Below are 27,283 nucleotides of genomic sequence, written 5' to 3'. Positions count from 1 at the left end.
TTTACTGACTATGCAAAGGTATTTGACTGTGTGGATAATGACAAGTTGTTGCTAACACTGAGAAGAATCTCAGAGTCCCAAAACAATTACTTGTGCTCATGTGACATCTTTATCTAGAATAAAGCAAGGGAACACTGAATGGTTTAATATTAGAAAAGGGGTGCATCGGGGGTGTATCTTTTTTCTATACCTATTCAATCTGTATGTTGAGCAAATTATTTGAGAAGCTGGACTCTATGAAGAATGTGGCATTAGGATCAGGAGAAGATTCATCTAACCTATGTATTCTGCACATGATATAACCTTGCTTGCTGAAAGGGAGGAAGACTTGAAGTGCTTTTTTCAGAGGATCAAAGCCTTCATTGTGCATCTTAATGTCAAGAAAACAAAATACTACCCACTAGACTGATAGGCAACATCATGATAGATGAAGAAAAGATTGAAAAACTGTCAATAGCCTCATCTTACTTGGATCCACAATTAATATACATTGTATCTGCAGTCAAGAGATCAGGAGAAGTATTGCAGTGGGAAAGTCTGCAGTCAGGGATTTCTCCAAATTATAGAGAAGCAACGATGTCAGTTTGAGACTAAGGCACATTTTATTCAGGCCATGGTCTTTTCTATCACTTGCTGTGCTGTTGAGAGCTGGACAATGAGTAAGGATGACAGAAGAAGAATTGATGCCTTTGAGCTGTAGTGTTGGAGATAAGTACTGAATATCCCATGGACTGCCAAGAGAGCAAACAGGTATGTCTTGGAGAAGGTACAGCCAGAGTGCTCCTCAGAGGCAAAGATGGTAAAGCTTTATCTCACAGGCTTCTGGGCACTTTGCTAGGAGAGGATAATCATTAGAGAGGGACATCATGCTTGGGAATGTGGAGGGATGACAAAAGAGAAGAAGACCCTCAACCAGGTGGACTGACATAGTAACTGCAGCAAAAGGTTTAAGTGTGTTAGAGATTGTGAGGATGGCACAAGATAGGACAGGGTTGTATTTGCTCTTCACATGGTTGCTGTGAGTCATGTTCCACTCCACAGCACCACCACCAACATAACCCATAAGTGAGCTCTGGTGGCTTAATGGTAAAAGAAGCTGCACTGCAATCCTGAAGTTGCATGGTTCGAATCCATCGGCTGCTTCATGGAAAAAAGATAGGCAATCTCCTCTCATGTGAGTTACTGCCTCTAAAACCCTGGTGGACAGTCAGCTATGGATTGATTCTGGCTCGATGGTACCCAACAACATAACCCAGTATGCCATGTGAGACCTCCAGGCTGCCCCTGGCTTTTGGGTTTGGGACTTGTCTATCCACCACTGGATGAACCATTTCCATGAAGTAAACCATTTCTCTCCATATATACACTTCACTGGTTTTATCCTCTCACAGACTAAGGGAATCTCTTTGTCAAGGCAGTCAAGATGGAATTGACCCTCCTTGGGATTTCTGAAGCTGTATAAAATGCCTGAGATGAGATGGGCACATCCTTCTCCATAGAACTGCTGCTGGATCTGAACCAGGAGAAAGGCACAGATCCCTGTAAAGATACCCCCAGGCCTTTCCCGACTGAGACTACGCCTCACTGTTGGCATCATAAAGGCAAAGCCATCACTTCAGTATCATCCTGAGAAAAAGAGACACAACCAGATGGGTGAGTATTTACCTTGATGAGTCAAAACTAGCAATGTCCTATGCACCAAATTCTACAGCTGCAAAATATACAAAGCAAACATTAGCAAAACTGAAAAAAGAAATAGACAACACTACTATAGTAGTAGGAGACTGTAATACATCACTGTCAAGAAAAGATATAACTACCAGAAAGAAACTCAACAAAGATGCTGAAGAATTAAACCACACAATAAACCAAATTGATCTTATAGATATATACGGGCTAATGCACACACACACACAAAAGTGCAGTATACCTTTTTATCCACTGTGCATAGAAAATTCTCCAGAATAGACCACATTTTAGGTCATAAGGCAAGCATCAATAAGTTAAAAAACATAAAATAATACAAAGCCTTTTCTCAGACCACAATGCTACAAAATTAGAAATCAATAACAAGAACATAAAGGACAAAACCACCCATATATATGGAAGTTGAACAACACCTTGCTTAAACATGAGTGGGTACTAGAAGAAAAAAATGAAATTAAAAAGATTCTTGAAACAAATGACAATTAAAACACAATTAAAAAAAATCCTCTGGGAAACAGCCAAAGCAGTAATTAGAGGTCAATTTATAGCAAAAAGCAAACATATCAAAAGGCAAGAAAAATGATAATTTTCTTTCTAAGCCAACATCTCCAACAAATTGAAAAAGAACAGTAAGAAAACCCAATATCCTCTAAAAGTCCAAAATTATAAAAATTAGGGCAGAAATAAATGAAATAGAAAACTGAAAAATAATTGAATAATTGAAGCCATCAACAAAACAAGGAGTTGGTTTTTTGAAAAGCTCAATAAAATGGACAAACCACTAGCAAAAATAACAAAGGAAAAAACAAGAAAAGACACAAAATAATCTGAATAAAAGATGAAATAGGCAATGTCACAACAGAACCAACTAAAATAAAAAGGTTAACAATGGAATATTTCGGAAAAAAAAACTATACTCAAACAAATATGAAAAACTAGAAGAAATGGATAAATACTTAGAAACTCACAACCTACCTAAACTAACACAGACTAAAACTGAACATCTGAACAGACTCTTTACAAACGAAGAAACTGGCAATCCCAGAGGTGCACAGTTTGAATTCACCAGATGGACAATCTCCTCCTGTACCCAATCTTCTCCTGTACCTATCAGATCAGATTTATGTACACACACACACACACACACACACACACACACACATACACAATAATAAAATAAGATAAAAAAATTACAAAAGAGGAAACTGAATAAGTAATAAAACAACTTCCATTAAAAAAAAAAAGCCCTGGACTAGATGGTTTACAAGCAAATTTTAAGAAACATTCAGAGAAGGACTGCCACCAATTCCACATAAAGTATTTAAGAATATAGAAAAAGATGGAATTCTCCCTGACTCATTCCATGAAGCAAGCATATCCTTAATGCCAAAGCCAGGTAAAGACCCCACCAAAATAGAAAACTATAGGCCAATATCTCTCATGAACACAGATGCAAAAATCCTGAATAAAATCCTGGCCAATAGTATCCAACAGTACATGAAAAAAAAAGAAAAGAAAAGAATTTACCATGACCAAATGGGATTCATAACAGGTATGCAAGAATGGTTCAACGTAAGAAAAACAATCACTGTAATTCATCACACTAACAAAGCAAAGAACAAGAACCACGTGATCCTATCAATTGATGCAGAAAAGACCTTTGACAAAAATCCAACACTGTTTTCTGATTAAAACACTCAACAAAGTATGAATAGAGGGGAATTTCCTCAGCACAGTAAAAAGTATATACACAAAACCAAGAGCCAACATCATTCTCAATGGAGAGAGATTACAGGTATTCCCATTGGGAACAGGAACTAGGAAAGGATGCCCACTATCATCTCTCCTATTCAATACTGTATTGAAAGGCTTAATGATAACAATAAGACAAGAGAAAGAAATAAGAAGTATCCAAATTGGCAAAGAGGAGGTAAAATTATCTACATATGCAGATGATATTATAGTATACTTAGAAAACCTTAAAGACTCAGTGAGAAAACTATTGGACATTGTCAACCAAAGTGGCAGGATAAAAGATCAACATACAAAAATCAGTTGGATTTCTCCCCAGTGACAAAGAAAATACAGAAGTGGAGCTAAGAAAAACAATACCCCTCACAATAGCTAATCACAAGATTAAGTAGTTGGGTGTAAATCTAACTAGAAACACAAAAGACCTATTCAAAGAAAATGACAAAACATTAGTACAAGAAACAAAAAGAGATCTGGAGAAATGGAAGAATGTATCATGCTCTTGGATAGGAAGACTCAATATTGTGAAAATGACAATCCTACCAAAGGCAATCTACAAGTTCAATTCAATCCCAATACAAATACCAATTCCATTTTCAATGAGATGGAAAAGGCAATTTCCAATTTCACCTGGAATGGAAAGAGCCAGAATAAGCAAAGCACTCCTTAAAAAGAGAAATAACCGACATCCAAGCAGATATATGCACACCCATGTTTATCGCAGCTTTGTTCGCAATAGCAAGGAGTTGGAAACAACCCAAGTACCCATCAACAAATGAATGAATAGAGAAGCTGTGGTATATTCATACAATGGAATACTACACTGCATTGAAAAACAAGGAACTCATGCAATATTATTCAAAATGGGTGGCCCTGGAGGACATTATGCTGAGTGAAATGCCTCAGTCACAAAAGGACAAATACTGCATGGTGCCACTGTTGTAGAATGGGGCTGACATTGGGGTGGGGGTAAGACTGAGAAAAACTGGATAAATTATGTATACTGCATTGAAGCTGATGAGGGAGAGAAAAGTTTAAAAGTAATATATTTTAAGGAATTATGATTATCATAAGAGTTTGGAATGAGGGTTGCAGAGTGGAGTATACTCGGGGTGAAGGTGGGAGGGTGCAGGGGGATTGTATACCAATGAAGGAGTTTTTCCTTTTGCTTTAGGGAGAAGAGCAAACTGGGGGTGGGGGTAGGGTGGGCAGGGAGAAAAGGGCAACAATGAATGAATGGAAATCCACAATCTCTGTAAATGTTCAATGAAATTAATAACAACAATAATAAAAAAAAAGAGAAACAAGGTAGGAGGCATCTCACTCCCTGATCTTGAATCCTACTACACAGCAATGGTGGTCAAGAAAGCATGGTACTAGTACAGTGACAGACACATAGACCAATGGAATAGAATTAAGAACCTAGAAATCAGTATGGTCAACTGATTTTTTACAAGAAGATGAAATCACTCTAAGTGGGAAAACAAAAGCCTCTTTAGTAAATGGTGTTTGAAAAACTGGAAAATTACCTGTGGAAAACTCAAGCAAGAACCACACTTCACACCATACACAAAACCCAACATCAAGTGGATCAAGGACCTAGAAGTAAAACCAAGGACTATAAACATCATCAGTGAAAAGCTTGGAAGAACTCTAGAAGCCCTAATCCACAACATGAATAGCCTCTCAAGCATGCTGAGAAACCTACAACCAGGAAGAATAGATGAATGGGACCTTCTAAGAATCAAATCCCTATGCACACCCAAACACTTTTCCAATAGGGTAAAAAGGAAAGTCGCAGACTAGGAAAAAAAAATTGGCAATAACATGTCTGATAAGGGACTTATATCTAGAATTTATAGAATAATCTAGTACCTCAACAAGATAAAGGTAAACGACCCAAAAGCAAAATAGGCACAGGACATGAATAGACACTTCACCAAAGAAGACATTCAGATGATGAACAAACACAAGAACAAATGTTCAAAATCCCTAGCTCTAATAGAGATGCAAATCAAAACAACTGTGAGGTATCATGTCACCCCAGTAACAACAGGAAAATTCAACAGAGCAGCAAACAACAAGTGCTGGTGAGGTTATGGAGAAATTGGAACTCATATTCACTGTTGGTGGGTGTGTAAAATGGTGCAACCACTTTGAAAGGTGGTATGGCACTTTCTCAAAGAGTTGGAAATAGAAATATCATTTGACCTAGCAATTGCATTACTGGGAATATATTCTTAAAAAACCAGAACGGCCACCCAAACAGATATATGCTGCTTTGCTCACAATAGCAGAGGTGGAAACAACCTAAGTGCTTCCACAACAAATGCTTCATCAACAAATGAATGGATAGAAAAGCTGTAGTATATCCACACAATGGAATACTATGCAACACTGAAAACAAGGACCTCATAAAATACTACAAAATGGGTGACCCTGGAGGACATTTTGTTGAGTGAAATATCTCATTCACAAAAGGACAAATGTGCATAATGCCTCTGTCATAAAACAGGACTGACATGGATGTTGGGGGGAAACTAAGAAAAGAGGCTATAAATAATGAACAATGCATTGAAACAGATGAGGAAAAGAATTGTCTGGAAGAAACATATGATTAGGTATTATCTGCATGACAACAGTCCAGAATAAGAGGTGCATAACAAAGTGGACTGGGGGTGGGAGGAGAAAGGAAATTATGCAAAAATGAACAAATCTTTTTAAAGAGAAACAGAAACTGGGGGATGGGTAGGGAGGAAAATGTGCAACAATGAATGAATGGAAATCTAAGTTTTCTGTAAACTTTCATTAAAATATCAATTAAAAAAAACCCCAAAACAACAACAAACTGACAAAGTCCTCAGAACCATGACCGTGTGCAGTGGTGCTCCAGCCAAGGAAAGTGCAGGAGACACAAGAACTAAATGCTTTCAACTCAGAGCAGAAAGGCAAGTCCATCTGCACATGGTAAGGGTGCGGCTAAGGAATGTGTCAGCACATCTTTGGCTGTGACAGATGGAGCACACAAAGGCCAGATGTAACAGAAGACGTTGTGTGGAGTGGGGTCTTGATGGCTTCAGAATGCCTGTAACCTTAAGATTTCTTTAGAAGAAAATGGCTATATAAAGATAAAATAAATGGAAATTATAAATATAGTCATTTGGCAAGCAGCTTGTTTTCCACCATGTAACTTTCAGCCCCATGAGCACATAGTTCTGTCCACTCCTGCTAACCACTCCAAGTATGTGTCACAGCTTGTAGCCCAGCCCGTCCTGCCACAGCTTACACCCAGCCCATCCTGCCACAGCTTATACCCCAGCCCAGCCTTCCCCAGCTCACATACCCAGCCTAGCCTTCCACAGTTTACAACCCAGCCTGACCTTCCACAGCCCACATCCCCAGCCCATCATGCCACAGCCTCGCCTTCCTGCCTGTTTTCTGTAAGCAGAGAGAATGTGACACTCATGTCCCTGAGCACTTAGAAGGGAAGCCCCTGGGCCTACACATTTTCATTTACCAGACACTGCCAAAGCATGGTCCTAACGATGCTTCTACCCACAGGCAGTGTAAGAAGGCTTACATTTCCTAAGCTCACAATCTTTGGTAAGACTGAGGGTTTACTACTCAAACATGTATGAAACATTCCCTCCTTTCCTGATCTCAAGTAACACTAAAATGTTTGCTGACCAAGTGCGTTTTCTCTTTCTGGGCAGCTTGAATCTTTTCTTGCCTCTACTGCTATCTTTTGGAATTTTCCAGTAGGGTGTCTCTGTGTGAGAATTTTAGTAGGCTTGGAGAATCTATCACTTAAAAAATAAAGTATACTGCCAATCCAGAGATACGTGTTCCAATGCGGTTCCTATTTTCCATAAATGGTTTAGGTAAGAAGAATATCGTAAATGTGGATACAGTTCCACTATTCCTCTTCCATGCCACGATATAGTGTTATAATGTTCAAAATGATTTGTTATATATTTTCCCTCTTTTAACAACTGGGATCTAGAGGGAAGAGAAAAGACCAGAGAATGGCCAAAATTATAGGGGCAGCTATTGCTGCCAGTTTAGGGCCTATGTCAGGAAAAGGAAGTCTTATTCATAAACAGTGCCACCCAAAGGTAATAAAGGAGGTCAGAATTGCCTCCACTGTGGAAAGCTGGGCCACTTCAGTAGACAGTGTCACAGACGAGAACCACATATAGGCAAGGGAGTAGAGAGGAAGCTCCCACTCACTTGCTTTAAGTGTGGATCTGAAAGACACTTGGCCAACGGTGGCCCACATCAGGTCCTCGTGGCTGACAGGACAGACAGGCCCCAGCTCCCAGCTGGAAACAAAGGAGGATGCTTCAACGATTTAGATCCTCCCAGAAGATCTGTGGGTGAGCATTAACATTATTGGTAAGTATATTCGTTTTCTTCTGGACACAGGAGCCCATTATTTGGTCCTAAAAGCCTTCTGAGGTCCCAACTCTTCTCACTATTTCTTAGTTGTTGGAATTGACAGAAAACCTCATAAGCAGCTCCTTACTTCACCTCTGCCTTGCATGTGGGCTTCCAAGCTATAAAACAACCCAGTGGTAGATGGAATTTGCTCCAGGACTTAAGAACAATAAATTACATAGTTGAATCTCTACATCTTGTGGTTCCTAACCTTTATACTAGACAAAGTGCTAGTCAATAGGCCTTTTATTTTAGGAACTACCTTCCCTCTGTAACTTGATTTGTGCCACTATTAGAACCTCTACTTGGAATATTATTGCTTTTTAATTTTTGACTCATGTACTTTTAACTTGTTAGTTAAATTTGTGTCTTCTAGGCTGCAACACTTCCATGATACATCTTCAAGGATATGAACGTGTACGGCTTAGCACAATCGATAACAGTGCATCTAAATTCCAAAATCAATCTCCACAATAGTCTACGTGTTTCCTATTGCCAAAGAGGCCCTTTAGAGTAGTGAGAGAAGATCTTCACCCTGAAACCTGTAGCGTCCCTTTTCAGCAGGAAGTAACTAAGAGAATATGCCGTCCCCTTTTCCTTATGAATCAGGGTGAAGTCTCTCTCAGGTAGGAGTGATAGGGAATGGCAAAGGACACACTGACAAAGGATATTAATCAGAACTGGCTTTGACAAGCACTGTGGCAATGGGACAATTAAAACAGACTTTCAAGGAAAACAAAAGAGAGGAACAAACTGGCGGGGGGGGGTAGAGAAAATAGTGCAACAATGAATGAATGGAACCCCCCCAAAAAATAATGTATACTGCATTTAAACAGATGGGGGAGTGAACTGTTTAAAAGGGATATATGATTAAATATTATTGTTATGACAGGAGTCTAGAACAAAGGTAGCATAGGGGAGTGGACTTGGGGGGAGGGACTGAATAACAATGAAACAATTTTTCCTTTTACTTTTCAAAGAGAAAAGTGAATTAGGGGGGAAGGGGTGGGCAGGGAGAAAAGTGCAACAATTAATGAATGGAAATACAACATCTGTAAACTTTCACTAAAATAAAAAAAAAAATCCTCAAACCTGTTAACCCTTTGGTACATATGGCAAATTCTCCCTCCCAGTCTATTATCCTCCAACTCCACTGAAGTGTACTTGAAACTGCCAATGTGGAGAGAATCCTTCCACCCATCTGGGTGTTACTCAGATCCACCTACCTGGAGCTCCCACCTTCCTCCTCAGGATGGAGATGGCCTGTCTTCTGCAGGTGAGGGCCCACCACATGCAGGCCTGGGCCAGTTATGTGGCGGGCACGGTGAAGACAGACTCTGCTCGTGAAGGCTGCCCTAGTGCAGCCTGACCCATGAGCCCACCACCACATGCAAGAACTGAGGCTGCCTCTGGCCTAGCCCCCCCCCCTCCCTTCCCATTTGTGGATGACCTCAGGCCTATGGAAGAGGCAAAAAGTTTGGGTCAAACTGCAGGGAAGAGAGGTTGCTGGGCTGGACCTCATTACCTGCTGGGACACTGGTGAAGTCCTTGAACGTCTTGATCTGGAAGTGCTTCACAGCCACAGGCTGGCCTTGGTAGCGGGCCTGGTAGATTACAGTGCCGCTGCCGCCTTGGCCCAGGATGCTGCTCTCCACCTCACTGAGCTCCAGCTTGCTGTTCTCCAGGAAGAGCCTTCCAGAAACAGTCCAGTGGTCAGCACTCACTACATAGGCCCACCCCAGGAGAAGCTGTGGTGTGCAGGGCAGCTTGGACTCAGTGGGTACAGAGAGGTAAGTGGGATCTTAGCCCCACCAGGGTCAGCTATGGTGCAGACTTCACATGGCCTCACAACCCTTAATCTCCTCATCTCAAAAATGGGCTCACAGCAGTTCCTTGCTCACAGGGTGAGCCTTAATGGAGAGAAGAAAAGGATCCCCTTGGGAATTCCTTCCATTCTGTGAGGGCTATTGTTCTGCTAGATAGTTCATGGGGAGGCACCTGCTACTTCATGGAAGAAAGTCTCTTCCATGTGATATACAGACTCTGAAAAGCTGCTGGAGGGCCAGCTATGAGTCATTGTCTGGTGAGAACTAGTATCCATCAGAAAAATCAAATATATTTACCACAGGTTAGCTATTTCTCCATTTAGTTTTTAAAATTTATTTTTATTTTATAATGGATTGCACACAAAAAATTATATGGTGTTTCATTTATATATATTGTATTTCACATATTCACAATGTTACATACAATCATTCCCACATATTGTGTTATAAAATTAATCACTATTGATCTATGCCCATTATTATCCTGTCTTTTCCATGGTGCCCCATGGATCTTTCCAAATTCCTTCACTTCTTCCCTCCACCCACCAAACTCTGTGACCCCATGATTTCCTCTCCTTCCCACTCTCAGTCACTCTGCTCCCTCCCCATTTCCTCTTTGGACTTCTATACACATCTTACTAGTAAACCTTCTATTTTTACAATAATGGGCTTATGCAGTATTTGTCCTTATGAAACTTCAATGGTCTCTAGCTTTTCTCATGCTATGTAGTATTTTTCAAAATAGTTGTTCCTGAGTGTTGCATAGTATTTCATGGCATGAACGTACCACAATTGTTCAGCCTATTTATTTGTTGATGGAAATTTTGGCTGTTTCCATTTTCTTGTTATTGTGAATAACACTGCTATGAATATCAGTGTATATATCTACATTTGTGTCTCAGTTCTATTTTCCTCAGGGTATATTCTTAACAGTGAAATACATAGCTGAGTCATATGGAAATTCTATGTTCAGTTTTTTTAGGAAATGGCAAACTGCCTTCCAGAGTGGTTATACCATTTTACAATCCCACCAACAATGTATGAGAATTCCAATCTCTCCACATCCTCTTATTGTTTGCTGTCCTGTTAAACTTTGCCACTGCTAGTGGGGTGAGATGGTTTCTCACTGTGGTTTTTATTTGCAGCTCTCTTATTGCCAGTGATCTTAAGCATTTCTTCACTTGTCTATCATCCATCTGAATGTCTTCCTCTGTGAAGTGTTCTCATGTCTTTTGTCCATTATGTAATTGGGCAAAAGACTAGTTTTTTCCCTACTGTAGAGGCTCTGCAGGATTCTGTAAACTTTTGTTATGAGAATCTAGCCTCAGAAGTCATTGCCAAATGGTTTTTTCCCAGTCAGTAGGTTTTCTTTTTACCCTATTGAACATGTAAATTGCTTTTGGTGCTAGTGGTTGTTAGGTATCATTGAGTTGAGTCTTTCTCTTGTCATATTGCCTTTGCAAGTACTTCCAGTACAATACTGAATAGGAGTGGCGACAGTGGGCATCGTTGTCTGGTCCTTGCTCTCAGGGGAAATGCTTTTAGTCTTTCTCCACTGATAATGACATTGGCTCTTGGTTTTGAATATACTTTTCATTATGTTGAAGAAATTCCCTTCTATACTTATTCTGTTGAGTGTTTTAATCAGAAAAGGGTGTTGGATTTTGTCAAAGATATTTTCAGTTTCAACTGATAAAATCATGTGGTTCTTGGTTTCTGCTTTGTTAATGTGTTGAATTATTCTGATTGATTTTTTCCCTTTGTTGAACCACCCTTGCATACCTGTTATGACTCCCACTTGGTCACGATGAATTATTTTTTTACAGTGTTGGATTCTATTTGAACAGGATTTTGTTAAGGGTTTTGACATCTATATTCATGAGAGATATTGGTCTGTTGTTTTTTGTTTTGGTAATGTCTTTGCCTGGTTTTAGGGCTATGATTACGCTTGCTTCATAGAGTAACTCTGGGAGTGTTCCTTTATTTCCCTATTTTTTTTTAATAATTAAAGTATAATTGTCTTTGTTATATGCCATCAAGTCACCTGCGACTCATAACGACCCTATGTACAACAGCCCTTAACCGTGCCCTACCCCGTGCCAATCTCACTGTCTCCAACACACCTACCCCCATTACCCTAGTCACCGAATCAATCCACCTCATAGAGGTACTTCCTCTCCTGCGCTGTCCCTCCACTCTCCTAAGCATGAAGTCCTTCTCCAAGGACTAGTCCCTCCTTGAAACATGTCCAATATGTCAGATGAAGCTTCAGAATCTTTGCCTCCAAGGAGTAGTCTGGTTTAACCCTCTCCAAGATGAACCTGTTCGTTTTCTTAGAAGTTCATGGTATATTCAATACTCTTCTCCAACACCACAGCTTAAAGGCATCGATTCTCCTTCTATCCTCCTTAGTCACTATCCAACTCTCTGACACATAGCAAGTGATTGCAGAGACCATGGCCTGTGTCGGGTGCACCTTATTCTCCAGTGTGACACTACTGCTCTTCAGTACTTTGGAGAGGTCCTTAACAGCAGACTGTCCCATTGCAATACATCTTTTAGTTTCCTGACTGCTGGGGCCAAGAGTGATGACTGTGGAGCCAAGCCAACTAAAGCTGTTAACAATCGCTATCTCTTCACCATCCATCCTGATGCTGCCAGTTGGCCAATGGTGAGAATCTTTGTCTTCTTGATATTGAGCCTCAATCCACATTGAAGGCTACAATCCTTGACCTTCGGCAGTAAGTGCTTCAGGTCCTTCTCAGTTTCAGAAAGCAGGGTTGTGTCATCTGCACAAAGCAGACTGTTGATGCAACTTCCATCAATCCTGATGTCACACTTCTCCTCATAGAGCCCAGCCTCCTGGATAGTCTGTTCTGCATATAGGTTGAAAAGGTATGGAGGAAGGAAACATCCCTGGCGTATAACTTTCCCAATTTTGAACCACGCAGTATTTCCTTGCTTCATTCTGACGACTGCCTCCTGGTCCAAGTATAGGTTTCGCATTAGCACGATTAAATGTTCTGGGATTTCCATTCTTCTCAGAGTCAGCCACAGTTCATTATGATCCATACAATCAAACGCCTTTGCATAATCAAGTAGAATTAGTGATAGATTTTCTCTGAATGTTTGGTAGAATTCAGTCATGAAACCATCTGGGCCAGGACTTTTTCTGTGTGGAGTCTTTTTAAGACCTGCTCAATCTCTTCTTTTGTGATGGGTCTGTTCAAGTGTTTTACAACTGTCAGTGTCAATGTGGGTAGGGCAGGAATTTAAAGAAATTTGCCCATTTCTTCTAGGTATTCAAATTTATCAGAGTATAGCTTTTCATAATATTCTGATATTATAGATTTACTTTCATCTGATTCTGTTGTGATGCTACTTTTTTCATTTTAGATTTTATTTATGCTTTCTCTTTCCTTTGTTAAGTTTGCCAATACTTTGTCTATTTTATTGATCTTTTCTAAAAACCAGCTCCTCATCTTATTGATGATTTCAGTTGTTTTTCTGCTTTTAATCTCAATGATTTCTGCTCTTGTCCTTATAATTTCCTTTCTTCTAGAAGTTGTGGGGTTAGATGGTTGTTCTTTTTCCATTTGATGGAGGTACTGGGTTATATTATTAATTTTGCTTCATTTTTTTAATATATTTGCCTATTGCTATGAACTGCCCCCTGAGTACTGCCTTACCTGCATTCCAGAGGATTTGTATTTGATTTTCACTTTCACTTGTTTTGAGCAACTTTTAAATTTAATTTTTTCTTTCTTCTATAACTCAATGATGTATAGCAGGGTGTTATTTACCTTGCACATGTATGCTGTGCTGTTAGCCTAAACATTGGCTTTTTAAAGCAATTTGTTAGCTGTTTCTGGTATCCAGCTACCTTAACTGCACACATATGGTCTTGCAAATCATCCTTGGCTGTGGGACTATGATAAGAGAGTGCTTCTCACATTGGTCAGCAACACTTGAGGTGAGCAAGACTGTGGCAGCATGATCCTGGTGAGAGTGAGACCCAGGCAAGAGCAAGACCCAGGCAAGGGCAAGACCCTGGGGAAAGTGAGACCTTGGCAAGAGCAAGACCCTGGCGAGAGCGAGACCCGAGTGGTGGAGAGACTGGCACTGCTGTGGAGAAACTGTGCCCAGGTGAGACCTGAGACTTGCATTTTTACTGACTACAGTTGAATTTTGCTGTTCTTGCCTTTGATGATGGAGGGGAAAGCTGCTTACTGAATTGAACCTGGAAATCCAGACTAACTCAGGAGCTGTGTCTTGGGACTAAACTGGACTTATTTTCAGTTATATTCTTTGTCTCTCCAAGTCTTCACCTTTTTTTCCTAATAAACCTCATTGTCAGTACCACAGCTATGAGTCTCTGAGTCAGCAATGAATAATGAACCTCTTGCTGTTTCTGTGGCTCTAGAGGACCATGTGGCTGTGCTACATGCTCCTGATCTGCTTTCTGCTTGGGGGAGATGAGGGGCTGTGTTGTTCTCACTCTCTCTGCTTCTTTCAGAGACACAGTTATGGTCCTGTGCCCCCATGTGCCCATTTCTCCTCTAATTAGACAGGTGATTTTTAAACCTTTATCCTCTTGTCCTTAATTTCTAGTTTTAAGGCACTTTGTTAAGTATAGAATTTGATAAACTGACACAGTCATGCAAAGATTTCACCAGGAGCAGAAAGCAGAATCTTAGTGCTTACTTGTACTCCAGAATTCTAGGTGAAAGTGAGATTTCTGATGACCTTTTAAATACCGTAATACTTTATGGTCACCTTGGGCTCTTCTGAAGACCTTCAAAGAACTGGGCTCAGGATTGGCTGCTGTACACCAAGAAGCCCAGCTCTATTTTGGGACAGTCTACAGGACAGCCATGTGGGAACTATAGGTGCTTTAGGGCTCCAGGGACAAAAGCCATAGGTGCAAGCCCTCATGGATGCCTTCTCTATCCATGCTTTTTCAGGGGGAAGCCAACAAAAATTCCTCCAGTCTCTTCCTCTCTGAGGGCACCTATTCTCAAAAACACTGAGGGAAAAAGGTAAAACAAAGAATAATGAGGTAGGTGTGGGAGGAAGGAAGAAAAAAATGAAGAGAACAAGGAAGGTGGCATGAGGAAGAAGGATGGAGGAAAGGTGGAGGGAATAAGGAAGGTTAGTGGGAAGGAGGGTAGAGGGAAAGAAGGAAGGAAAAGTGGAGGGAATACAGAAGTGAGGTGGGGAGGAGGGATAGAGGAAAGAAAAAGACAAAGAAAAAGGGAACAAAGAAGGTGAATGGGAAAGAGAGATAGAGGGAAGGATGGGGGAAGGAAGGAGGGAACAAGAAAAGTTGGTGGGGAGAAAGAATACAGAGAAGGAAGGAGGGATCATGGAAGGTATGTGAGGAGGAGAGGTTGAGGGAAAGATGGAGGGAAAAGCGGAGGGAACAAGGAAGGTGGGTGGGGAGGAGAAATAAAAGGAAGGATGGAGGGAACACAGAAGGTGGGTGGGAAGGGTGGAGAGAAAGAAGGATGGAACAAGGAAGATGGAGAGGAGAAATGGAAGGAACAAAGATGGTGAAGTGGGAAGAGGTATGGTGGGATGGATGGACAAAATAAAGAGCAGAAGTATTTGTCCTTTGTTGTTGTTGTTGTTGTTGTGTGCCGTCGAGTCGCCTGCGACTCATAGCGACCCTATGTACAACAGCCCTAAACTCCGCTCTGTCCTGTGCCAATCGCACTGTCTCTGACCCTCCCACCCCAATTATCCCAGTCACTGAATCAATCTACCTCATAGAGGGCCTTCCTCTCCTGTGCTGTCCCTCCACCCTCCCAAGCATGATGTCCCTCTCCAAGGACCGGTCTCTCCTCACAACATGTCCAAAGTATGTTAGATGGAGCCTCAGAATCCTTGCCTCCAAGGAGCCACCCGGTTTAACCCTTTCCAGATTATTTCCTTTGTATCATGAGATAATTTGGGATGACCGAACATTTCTCTATTGATCCATGTGATGCATGCTATGGAATCTCATCTGTCACATTACCTAGCACCAAAAGTGCCCTCATGGATGGATTCTGACACATAGTGATGCTGCTGGACAGAGCAGACTGCTTTCAGGGTTACAAGACCTCAAGTCTCCTGGAAGCTGATGGTGCATCTCTTCCCCTAGCACATGTGGGGTCACAGTATTAATCGTATGCTTAGCACCCCAACACTTAATCTGCTTTGAAACTGGGGCTCTTTCTGCAACTCTACAGAGTATCCTCTATCTTCTACTTCCTTGGGGTCGAAAGGGAAATTTGAAAAAAATGAGAGTAGAAGTGTTTTTTACAAACAACAGCAACAAAACCCTGAAACCACAGTCAGTGTCGACTCAGACCCTGCAGAGGGCTAGTAAGAACAGAGGGAGGAGACTGTCCATCTTTGTCCTCTAAGTGTTGGTTGATTTGAACTGCTAGTCTTTCTCTTAGAAGAATGATAACAATAAGCACTATGCCACTAAAGGTCCCTTTAAAAAAAGAGTCCTTTGAGAAAACAACAGACTCTAAGAACTCCAAAAATGCTGGAGACCAGTGAGGTCCCATCATGATGTGATTCTGGTTTCTACCCATTAGTGAAGAGAACTATATTTTACCAAGAACTTGGGTTTTGCACCCGTTCCCTTATTGGCAAGCCACAGAACCTCTTCCATTTTCCCAGACCTCTTTGAGCTTAATCTTGGGTTGGGATAGCAGCATTAACTCTGAGAAGATTGAGGACATCTAAACACTCACTGTGAGGAAAGACAATGGAGGCAACATTTGCCAAAATGGGAAAACAACTTTTGGGTTATGCCCTCTACTCCCTGCCCCAAATGGCTGAGATGCTGAAACTGTTTAGCATAACAGGAGTGGGAGGGGGAGCTCCCAGCAGGCAGGACTTTCCTTAGCTCTCTGGAGGAAAAGGAGTGCAGGGGTCCTGAGATCCAAGCCCAAAAACCCCAAGGCTGCTGCTGCAGAGTGAATTCTGCTGTACGGGGACACTGTCGGGCAGTAGAGATCGTCTCAGAGGGCTTATGAAGCTGTCCATCTTTATGAAGTTGTTATGAACTGTGAGTTTGGAACTGACACATAGCAGATGCTAAGTGAGGATCTTTCTCCCACAGAGTAGCTGGTCGATTAGAACTATGTACCTTTGAATGGGTAGTATGACTCCTTACTATTAGGCCACCAGATATCTTGGTCAAGTGCACTTCATTTTTCTCCTGAGGAGCAGCTAGTGGGTTTGAACCACTGACTTTCCCACCAGTAGCCATGTTTTTGAGTCACAAAGGGCTCTTAAAAGTACAGTCAAGGCCTCAAACACTGGGCACTAACAGTATCTTGGAGGCTAAGGCCATCGGTTGTCCCTTGCTGGAACTGGACCAGGCACTGACAGGATCCTGGAGGCTGGGGCTGTGGACTGTCCCTACTGGGACTGGACCAATCTCTGACAGGCCCTGGGAGGCTGAAGCCGTGGACTGTCTCTGCTGGGACTGGACTGGGCACTGACAGAGCCTGGGAGGCTAAGGCCATGGACTGTCCCCATTGGGCCTGGACTGGGCGCTGACAGGGCCTGGAAGGCTGAGGCCATGGATTGTTCCTGCCAGAGCTAGACTGGGTACAGCCACCACGTATCTCCTGGAAGGTGTCCAGCACTGTACACACATGGGGGCAAGGCAGAGTGGGTGAGCCTACCTGGCTGGGAAGTCGGTCATAAATAGCTCGGGCACCAGCTCCTGCAGGGGCACAGGGAGGTCCGGGTGTTGGGGGCAGGAGATGACATCCTGCTCGATGGCAGCCAGCACACAGTCCTCCATGTCGAAGTACTGCACAGCCTCGGCCTTCTCACTGTGGTCTGAGGTCCGTGCCCGGGCTGCCTCGCACACGGGACAGGGCACGCACTGCTCCATGAGGGGGGTGCCATCGCTCTCTGTGGCTGTCAGGGCTAGAGAGACAAGGCAGAAAAAGACTCAGGCTGCACCCTGCAGGGTCCTGCCCACACTTCCCAGTCCACTGGGGCCCTGGGCAGGGAGGGCTGATGGGTGACTGTGAGTGGTGGACATCTATGGAAGTGCTGCTGCCACCACCCCTGCAGTACCTGCTTAGGGGGCATTATAGGCCGAGTATCCAGGGTCTGAGGGCTAGGATGCCGGGGAAAGGGGTGAGGGGCGAGTGGGGGCAGAAAAGGGGAGAGGAGGAAGTGGTAGGTTCCTGCTGAACAGCTGGGTCTGAACTAAGAGAAGAAGTGACACTTTAACATTCAAAACTGAAAGCTGATAATTCTTGCTTGTGTCCCTTAAAGAAGAAAACCATGGTGGAACAAATGAGGCAAATTACAGGAGATAAGGCAGGCATCCTACACTTGTAACAGGAACAAGAGGTGCCATGTTGTCTCAGAAAAGGCCCCTCAACAGGTCAGGAGGGAGAGGGTCCCTCAGGACGGGACTTGGGGGAGAGGTCCCCTCATGACAGGACAGGAGGGAGAGGGCCCCTTAGGACAGGATAGGAGGGTGTGAGGAAGGTTGAGTGTCTCAAGCATGTATGTGGAGCTGGCTCTCTGCCTGGCCTGTCTGGCCAGGAGCCACCAGCAGCTCGGTGGCCAGGATGCCTGTGTCCCTACCCAATTGTCTGACTTCGGCCACAGCTGGAAGTCACAGTGTGCAGACAGACAGTGGACCACTCTGCTTCAAACAGTGTTTTCTTCTGGGTGACTGTGAATTATGAAGCTGATCAAAGGTGGGACGGGGGTGTGGGGTTGGCTTTGTCGCCACTGGGAATGGTGGCAGGCAGGAAGGATGCTGCCCTGGGCTGATGTGGGCTCCCTGCTTTTCCTACCCGCACCAGAAAGCTTTCATCTCTATCAGCCTATCCCCAAATACTAGCTGTCTGTCCTTGTTGTAAACGAGCATATTGGGCATGCAGGAAGTTTGCCCCTCACATGTGAGCCAAAGTTCTGGCACACACGGCTGGATTCTCAGCACTGCACCTCTCCCACCACACCCAGAGCCAGACTCCTGGGGCCAGGGGCTCTCGTGGTTTTTAGAGATCCTCTGCTTTTCCTAGGCTTAGTCCCAGAGAGTGTTATTTTCCTCAGAGCAGGAAGAATTCCCACCCTAATTTCTCAGGAGAGACTGACATCCACAAGACTTCATTCCAGAACATTCACTTACCAGGAAACCACTGATCAATTAAGGAGTTGACATGATCCGTGATGAAAGCCACAGCAGAAAAGTCCCTCACTTCGGACTGACAGATGATTTTTATTCCTCCGCTCTTCTTCTTTTTCCAGTTCACATCAGAGGACTCCACACTGGAAGCCAGACAGAAAGAACGTGTCACTGCCACTGTGTAGAACACAGTCCCTGGACCTCTCTGTCCCAGGGCTAGAAATGAGGGGCCTTCAGGACATGCACAGGGCAGACACTTCGGCTAGGGATGCTCTGGCTGGAAGAGAGAGCTGGCCTGCCATATGACCTGAGCTAAAGTCTCGACCTTTTTAAACCTTTGTTTTCTTAAGCAAATGTGATGCTTCAGTGAGGAAGAAGTGACATGGAAATACCAGACACCAAGGAGGGTCCTAAAAGGTTTACTTCCTTGTTTCTCTTCTCATAAAGCCGAAGAAAGTTTTAGAAAATTTTTTATTATGAATAATGAATAAAGTGTGTTCTGTGTTTGTTGTTGCTGTTGATTGCTGTTGAGTTGAAGTCGACTCATAGCGACTCTATGAACAGAAGACCTAATGCCTTTCCATAGCTATTGTCGATTCTCCAAGTTCATAGTTTCCAGAGGCATGTGGTTTAGGAAGTGGATGCCACTCCCGCTTCCAAATCTGTTTTACAACTGAGAGTTCCACCAAACACTGTCCACAATGGGAAACCATTATGATATCTGATATCCCCATGGCAAATCCAGGTTACTTCATACAACACATTGACAAGGAGTAATGTGCGAAGTGGAAGAATGTTCCTCCAGATATAACAGCACAAGTCTCACTTAGCAGCGCCTAAGTGATGAGTCGAATACAAGAGTAAGTTTTGCACAAAAGACCTGAACTCTGTTCTATAATTAACATCATTTCTGTGCATTTATAAGAGGGTGTGTAGAGTTTCCAGAGGCATCTAGTTTAGGAAGTGGATGTCACTCCTGCTTTCCAATATGAATCAATCTGGAAGCTCACCCAAACATTGTTCATAATGGTAACCATTATGGTATTTGACACGATTATGGAACAGTGTTCAGCATCACAGCAACTCTAAGTTGTTCAGTACAGCAAATAGACAAATGATTGCTTTGTCTTTTAAAGAATATTCATTCTAAAATTAACAAATTTGGCCCGATCGTTATTAATTTTAAAGCCACACCCTCGAGCAGGCCTCCACCGTTAGTCTAAGGCACAAAGACCACCTCCTTTTGAGGTACCCAGAAACTTCCCTTACGTGATTGCCATCAAGACGAGACTGCCACAGAGGTATTAGCTAGCCAGCCAATTCTTAGAGTCGAGGGAGACTCCAAGGCCCCAGGCCCCTGGCCAGCCCACAGATTCATCACCTAGTTATCGATTCTAATGCCACACCCTCAAGAAGGCCTCTTCCCTTAGTCTAAGGCACAAAGGCCACCTATTTTTTTTGTGGGGGGGAATAAAGAACAGTAACACACAACAAACATGACCCCAGAAACTTCCCTTACGTGACTGCCATCAATTATTAAATCTATTGAGCTAACTTTATCTCAAAAGATAAAGAGAAAGGGAGTTGAGTCTGGAGTATGTATGTCTTCAGCATGGGCTCAGGTGGAAGAGGGGGTTTTGCATAGGTGATCCTCACTCCTGCCCAGGGCCCAGGGCTGTGTTGACCACACCCACCCTCCAGTCAGGAGCAGAGAGGGGTGAGGAGATGGGGGCTCTGTGCATCACCCCTCACTTCTCCAGAGCTCATGACATGGTGCTTTTTAAAAAGCCAAGTGCAGAAGAGGGCGTGGGTGCCTACAGAAGCCTTGCCTGGCACGGCCCTTAGTGGATTTCCTGACAGGACACCTAAAGGCAGCTGTCACTGCTCGGCCACGATGACGAACAGGCCAATGCCGAACTTGGAGGAGAGGAGGGTCAAGGAAGAAGGCCTTCTCTTTCCTCTGAAAGCCAGCCAGCAGCCCAGGAACGACAGGGCCTACAGGAGGTGGGCAGCTGACAATCACAAGCTATTGTTATGGTTTGCTTTTGTTAAGTTGGAACTGACCCATAGCTCACCCTCTAGTGGATTTTCAGAGACAGTAAATCTGGATTTACGGATCAACGGTCTATCCTTCTGTGAAGCAACAGGTGGATTTGAACTGAATGCCTTTGGGACTACAGCACAGTTTCTTACCACTAGACCACCAGAGCTCCCTAACAACCATAAGAGTGGCTAAAAAGTCTCTTCCTAGACAGAGGTCTCCACAGGTGGGCAGGAGTTTGTCCTTGCCATGCTGGCCTTGCGTCCCACCTGAGGTAGCCCCCTTCAAAAGTGACCAGAAGCCCTTCCTGCCAGTAGATGGTCTGGTTCCTTTTCACTCTGAAGGTGCTACAGCGATTTCTCTGGTTTCCTGCAAAGCTGTAAATGGTCAATCTTCTGTTCCTGCTTTTAGTGTTCTTCTTGTTTTCAAAGAGCTGCAAGACAGAAAAATACCTTGCTTAAGTAATCTGTGCTCTGTGCAGGTCAGCAGAAGCTGGCCTGGCCACATCTGACAAATGACCATAGCCATTCCCACCAGTATAGCCCAGTCGGCATGCTCTGCCAGACACCGTCATATATGTAGAGAGGCCTGGAGCCAGAAGAACAGGGGCTCCTGAATGGCAGGGGGAGGGATCTGCTTTATGTTAAAAAAACATGAAGGGTATAGAAAGACTAAAGAAGAATATAAAACACCAATTTAACAACCAGAAAAGAGGCAGTTACAAGTTGGTACACCACAAAGACATCAGAGCTTTCTGTTAAATTTAATAATGCAGAGGTTATTATTACAGAGGTCTAGTGTCTAGAGTGTAGAGATTTGCGTTGCTTATCCAAAGGTGGAAAACTTGAATCCACCCGCTGCATCACAGGGGAAATATGGGTAATCTCCTCCCATGTGATTTACAGTCTCTGAAAACTAACTGGAGGGTAAGCCATGAGTTGATTCTGATTCAGTGACAATGACTTTCTGGAGTGATCATTATTTATCATTGCCTTTTACCCAACTCTTCAATGTATAAATTGGTTTAAGGTCTTACAACAGAAATAAAGCAACTGTGATAAAGCAACAGCAACAAGCTTTTCCTGATTTCCAACTACATCCTTAGATCAGACTTCCAGTGAAGGCTGTGGGGTCAGATGACAGTGATCCCACTGTCAGATTCACCAATCAGTGGTCCACTCAAGTGAGCTTTGCTAATTCAGAAAGTGAAGAGTAGAGCCTCCATTGTTTAGGTGACACTGACAAAGTGTAAGTGTAAGACTGGTTAACGTAATGGGTGTCACTGAACTGCAAACATGCCCATGGTGTATTAGATATGCAGGTAACATGTTTTACGACAGCAAAAATCAAAGCAGTCCATTGTTTCTTCTTGAATTTTCATTCCAATGATTACTGTGTACACTGAACTTCACTGCCTCCTTTGCATTTCAGTTGGATCCCTAACTCAGGACCTTGCTGGGAGCTCAGGCCTCACAGGATGCTGGATGCTGGCCAGTGCTCTGATGAGCCCCACTCAGGCCAGGGCAGGAGATAGGGTTCAAGAGAGAGCAGGTGATGGGTCAGAATAGTCTGGCTCCTGAGCTCACCCTCGACAGTCAGCACACAAACAGATCTCTCTACTAACAGTGTTACAACACTTACTTCAGTTTCTTGCATATCCTTCATCATTTTGGCAAAATGGAGAGATTCAAAAGCATCTTTATTTAGCCAAGAAGTTAAGGCACAGTAAGCACCATCTACTAAGAATGTGCAAAAGTCAGCTCACAAGGAATGTGTCAGTGTTGAGGATTCTCAACCAGAGCTTCCTCCAGTGCAGGGGTGAGAATCTCCACTCCTACACCCCATGCACACCACTGCCCTAATGTGAGTATGAAAGATTACTGTTTGTTGTTATCTGCCATTGAGTCACCTGAGACTTATAGTGACCCTATGTACAACAACTCCGAAGCCTGCTGTGTTCTGATCCAGTCTAATTGACTCAAACATGCTTACCCCCATTGCCCCAGTTACTGTATCAATCTATCTCATCCAGGGTCTTCCTCCCTTGAGCTGTCACTCCACCCTTCTGAGCATGCTATCCTTCTCCAAGGATTGATCCCTCCTGGCCTCATGCCCAAAGTATGTGAGACGGAGCTTCAAAATCCTAGCCTCCTTTCCCGTCACATACTCTCCAACATCTATTACTTTCTGCCCTGTTAAACTTTGCCACTATTACTGGAATAAGATGGTACTTCATTGTGGTTTTGATTTGTATCTCTTATTGCCAGTGATTTGGAGCAATTCTTCATGTGTCTGTTAAATATATTCCTCTGTGAAAATTCTTTCCATGTCTTTTGTCCATTTTGCAATACGGTTATCAGTCTTTTTCTTGAGGAGGCCCAGGAGTATTCTGTAAGCTTTTGTAATACGATTCTTATCTGAGATGTTATTATCAAATGTTTGTTCCCAATCTGTAGGTTTTCTTTTCAACCTGTTGTAAAAAAGTTTTAATGCACACAGGGATTTAATCTTTGGAAGGTCCCATGTATCAGTTTTATCCTCTTCAGATTGTGCATTTCTGGTTGTTTTTGGCAGTCTCTTTATACTCTGGATTACTGCTTTTAAGCTTGATCCCAGTTTGACTCTTATGAACATTATGGGAAGGCAGTTTGGTGCTTCCTCAAAAAGCTGGGCATAGTAATTCCATATGACTCAGTTATTCCACTACTTGGAATATATCCTGAGAATATGAAAACTGAGGCACAACTGGAGATTTGTACACCAATATTTATAACAGCATTATTCATCATCACAAGAACATGGAAACAGCCCAAATGTCCAACCACAAAGGTATGGATTGAGAAATTATGGTACATTCACACAATGGAATACTATGCAACACGCAGGAGCAATGATTTTGTAAATTATTACCTAACTTGGGAGGGACTGGAAAGCGTTACACTGAGGGAACTAACTCAGTCCCATAAGGATAAATATTGTCTAAAACCATTATTGTAGAATGAGTATAAGGATCCAAGAGGTGTGGGTTAAGGGTGGAAACAGAGGGCTGAGGATGTGGACAGGGAAGGTGGGATTAATCATGGGGTTGTACAATTTGATGGGTGAGGGGCTGAGGGGAATGGAAAGAATTTGTCCTTGAAAACAATGTATTTGAATTTTGTAAATAAACTAGTAGAAGAAAAAAATTTTTTTTAGCCTCCAAGGAGAAACTTGGTTTCACTTTCTCCAAGACAGACTTAACTGTTTTCTTGGCGGCCCGTGCTTTAGTCAAGACTCTTCTCCAGCACCACAACTCAAAGGTGTTAGTTCTTCTGTCATCCTTAGTTGTCTAGCTCTCTGATGCTTACTTAGCAAGTAATTGTGAAGACCATGGCCTGGATCAGGCACACCTTAGTCTCTTGACTGACACTGTTACTTCTCAGTACTTTGGAAAGGTCACTGAAGACAGATTTACCTAATGCTATTCGTCTTTTGCTTTCCTGACTGCGGGTGTCAAGAGTGTTGATTATGGAGCTGAGCAAGCTATAGCTGTTAACAACCTCAATCTCTTCTCCATCTATCATGGTGCTGCCAATTGGTCCTGTGGTTACAATCTTTGTCTTGTTTATGTTGAGCATCAATTCATGTTGAAGACTACAGTTCTTGACCTTCTGCACCAAGTACTTCAGGTCCTCCTCAGTTTCAGTAGCAAGGATGTGTCATTTGCATAACTAGGTTGTTGATGTGTCTTTCTTTAATCCTGATGGCACATTCTTCCTCATAAAGCTCAGTCTCCTGAATGATCTGTTCTGCAAATAGATTGGAAAGATATGGAGACAGGATGCATCCCTTACACATTCCTTTCTTCATTTTAAACCAAGCAGTGTTTCCTTGCTCTGTTCTAAGGACTGCTTCTGGGTCCAAGTATAGGTTTCACATGAGCACACTCAAGTGTTCTGGGATTCCCATTCTCCTCAAGGTTAGCCACCATTTGTTGTGATCCACACAGCCAAATGCCTTTGCATTGTCAATGAAACACAGATAGATATTCCTCTGGTACTTTTTGCTTTCTGACAAGATCCATCTGACATTGGTGGATAATGTCTCAATTTGAAGTTCCCCAAAGAGGCTGGCTTTGTGGGTAAGAAACCACATTGAGAGTGTCTCAAAGACTCCAATCAAACTCACTGTCATCAAGTGGGTTCTGACTCAATAGCTATCCTCCCCAGCTTTTCTGAGGCTGTGAATCATAACAGGAGGGGGCCACCCATCCTTCTCCCCATTGAGGTGGCTTTGAACCATCAGAGCTGGTAAGCGACAGGACAAACTACACACTACCCTATCCACCAGAGTGCCTTTTGAGACCATTCTTCCAGGCAAATAAAGCATGCCTGATACCATATAACATTAACTTTGACTACTTTCAGCCAAGATTCATCTGACACTGGCTATGATGTCACAATCCCAGCAGAAGTACGCTTCTGTAGTTCTCTACTGATGTACTGTTAATTTTTGGTTAATCTTCAGCAGGATTTTGCTTGTGTGTGATATTAGTGATATTGTTCAATAATTTCCACAGTCCGTTCGGTCACCTTTTTTTTTAAAATGGGAATTAATATGGATTTCATGAAGTCAGTTGGCCAGCTAGTTGTCCTCCAGATTTCTTGGCACAACCTGGTGAGCACATCCAGAGTAGACTGGTATTCCATCAATTCCTGGGGCTTGTTTTTTTCCAGTTTCTTCAGAGCAGCTTGAACTTCCTCCTTTAATACCATTGCCTCTTGACCATATGTTGTTTCATTAAGTTTTCTATGTCAATTCTTTTTGGTATAATGTCTCTGTGTACTCTTTCCAATGTCTTTTGATATTTCCTAGATCATTCAATATTCTGCCAACAGCATCCTTAAGTACTGTAACTCGAGGCTTGAATTTGTTCTTTAGGTCCTTCAGCTGAAGAAATGCTGAGTGAGTTTGTTCCTTTTGATTTTCTGACTCTAGCTCTTTGCACATTTTATTATAATACTTTGTTCTGTCTTCCTGAGCTGCCCTTTGAAGCTTTCTGTTCAGCTACTTAATTTCCCAATTTATTTCCCTTGCTTTGGCTTCTCAGTGTTCTAGTGTAATATTCTGTTTCCGACATCCATCTTACTCTTTTTTTCTTCCTCTGCCTTTGTAATGGCCTTATACATTCTTCATTAATGATATTCTTGATATCTTCCCACAGCCCATCTGGTCTTTGTTCATTAGTGGTCAAGGCCTCAAATCCATTCCTGAGACAGTTTTTAAATTCAGGTAGGATAGACTCAAGGTCAAACCTTGGTTCTTGTGGATTTTGTCTTAATTTTCTTTAGCTTCAACTTAAACTTGTTTATGAGTAGTCGATGGTCTGTTCCATAATCGCCACAATCAGAGAAATGTGTATCTGTGTTTCATCGACTATGCAAAGACATTTGACTATGTGGATCACAACATACTGTGGCTAACTTTGAGAAGAATGGGAATCCCAGAACTCTTGATTCTCCTGGACAGGGTGAAACCAAGTTGCTCCTTTGAGGCAAAGATTTTGAAGCTCTTTCTGACATACTCTGGGCATGTAGCCAGGAGGGACCAATCCTTGGAGAAGGACATCACACTTAGAAGGATGCAGAAGATGGCCCTGGATGAGATGGATTGACACAGTAACTGGGCTAATGAGGGTTGGTGTGCCACAGACAGTGAGACTGGCTCAGGATAGGACAGGGTTCAGAGCCACTGTGCACAGGGTTGCTCTGAGTTGCAGGGGACTCAGTGGCACATGACAACAAAGCTTTGACTGAGAGTTGTGATTCATGCCAATAAGCCCAGGCCAGTTCACAGAAACTGTGTTAGGTTTCTGTTGTTATCAGACCAAATGAAAGTGTTTTCCTCATTGTTCTCAACCTTGGCTGTACAATTGCTGTTTGGTGTGGTTCAGTCACCTATGACTCTTTGTGACCCTGTGAACAACAAATCTGAGCCCTGCCCTTCCTGCACCATCCTCACCATATCTGATGTACTTGAGCCCATTTTTACAATCACTGTGTCAATCCATCTCATCAAGGGTCTTCCTCTTCTTCACCAACTCTCTGCCTTTCTCAGTATGATGTCTTCTTCCAATGACCTCCAACTTCTGAAAACATGCCCCCACATGACTCTAGCTTACAATAAAAAGCCCCAAAACAGCCATGGTTCTTTTAACTGGCGCAAACCTGGTTGCCACATCATACCTTCTGGATCAGAACCTGTAGGGTGGGCTCAGCCCTGGCCTCTCAGGGGGAATCTGATGAGATTTAAAGTTTAGGGTTCTATCTAGGTATAAGCCCCTTTCTTAGAAAAGAGGGAAGAGTATGTATGCCCCAG

The 27,283-nt window shown here is 42.9% G+C and overlaps 1 protein-coding gene across 1 annotated transcript in view; it reads right to left on the bottom strand.

Moving 5' to 3' along the window:
• Positions 1-27,283, bottom strand: part of LRRK1 (leucine-rich repeat kinase 1) — a 194,752-nt gene that overhangs the window by 26,895 nt on the left and 140,574 nt on the right. The window contains exons 22-25 of the mRNA XM_006900059.1: positions 21,196-21,359; positions 18,889-19,028; positions 17,414-17,663; positions 9,422-9,588 (exon numbers count right to left, since the gene is read on the bottom strand). Of these exons, the coding sequence (XP_006900121.1) occupies positions 9,422-9,588; positions 17,414-17,663; positions 18,889-19,028; positions 21,196-21,359 (721 nt within the window). The remainder of the gene's footprint in view (positions 1-9,421; positions 9,589-17,413; positions 17,664-18,888; positions 19,029-21,195; positions 21,360-27,283) is intronic.

The sequence above is a fragment of the Elephantulus edwardii genome, unplaced genomic scaffold, assembly GCF_000299155.1.
Source record: "Elephantulus edwardii isolate Elephantulus edwardi_28Jun2011 unplaced genomic scaffold, EleEdw1.0 scaffold00272, whole genome shotgun sequence".
Classification (NCBI taxonomy): domain Eukaryota; kingdom Metazoa; phylum Chordata; class Mammalia; order Macroscelidea; family Macroscelididae; genus Elephantulus; species Elephantulus edwardii.
This window is presented reverse-complemented; position numbering and strand designations above follow the sequence as displayed.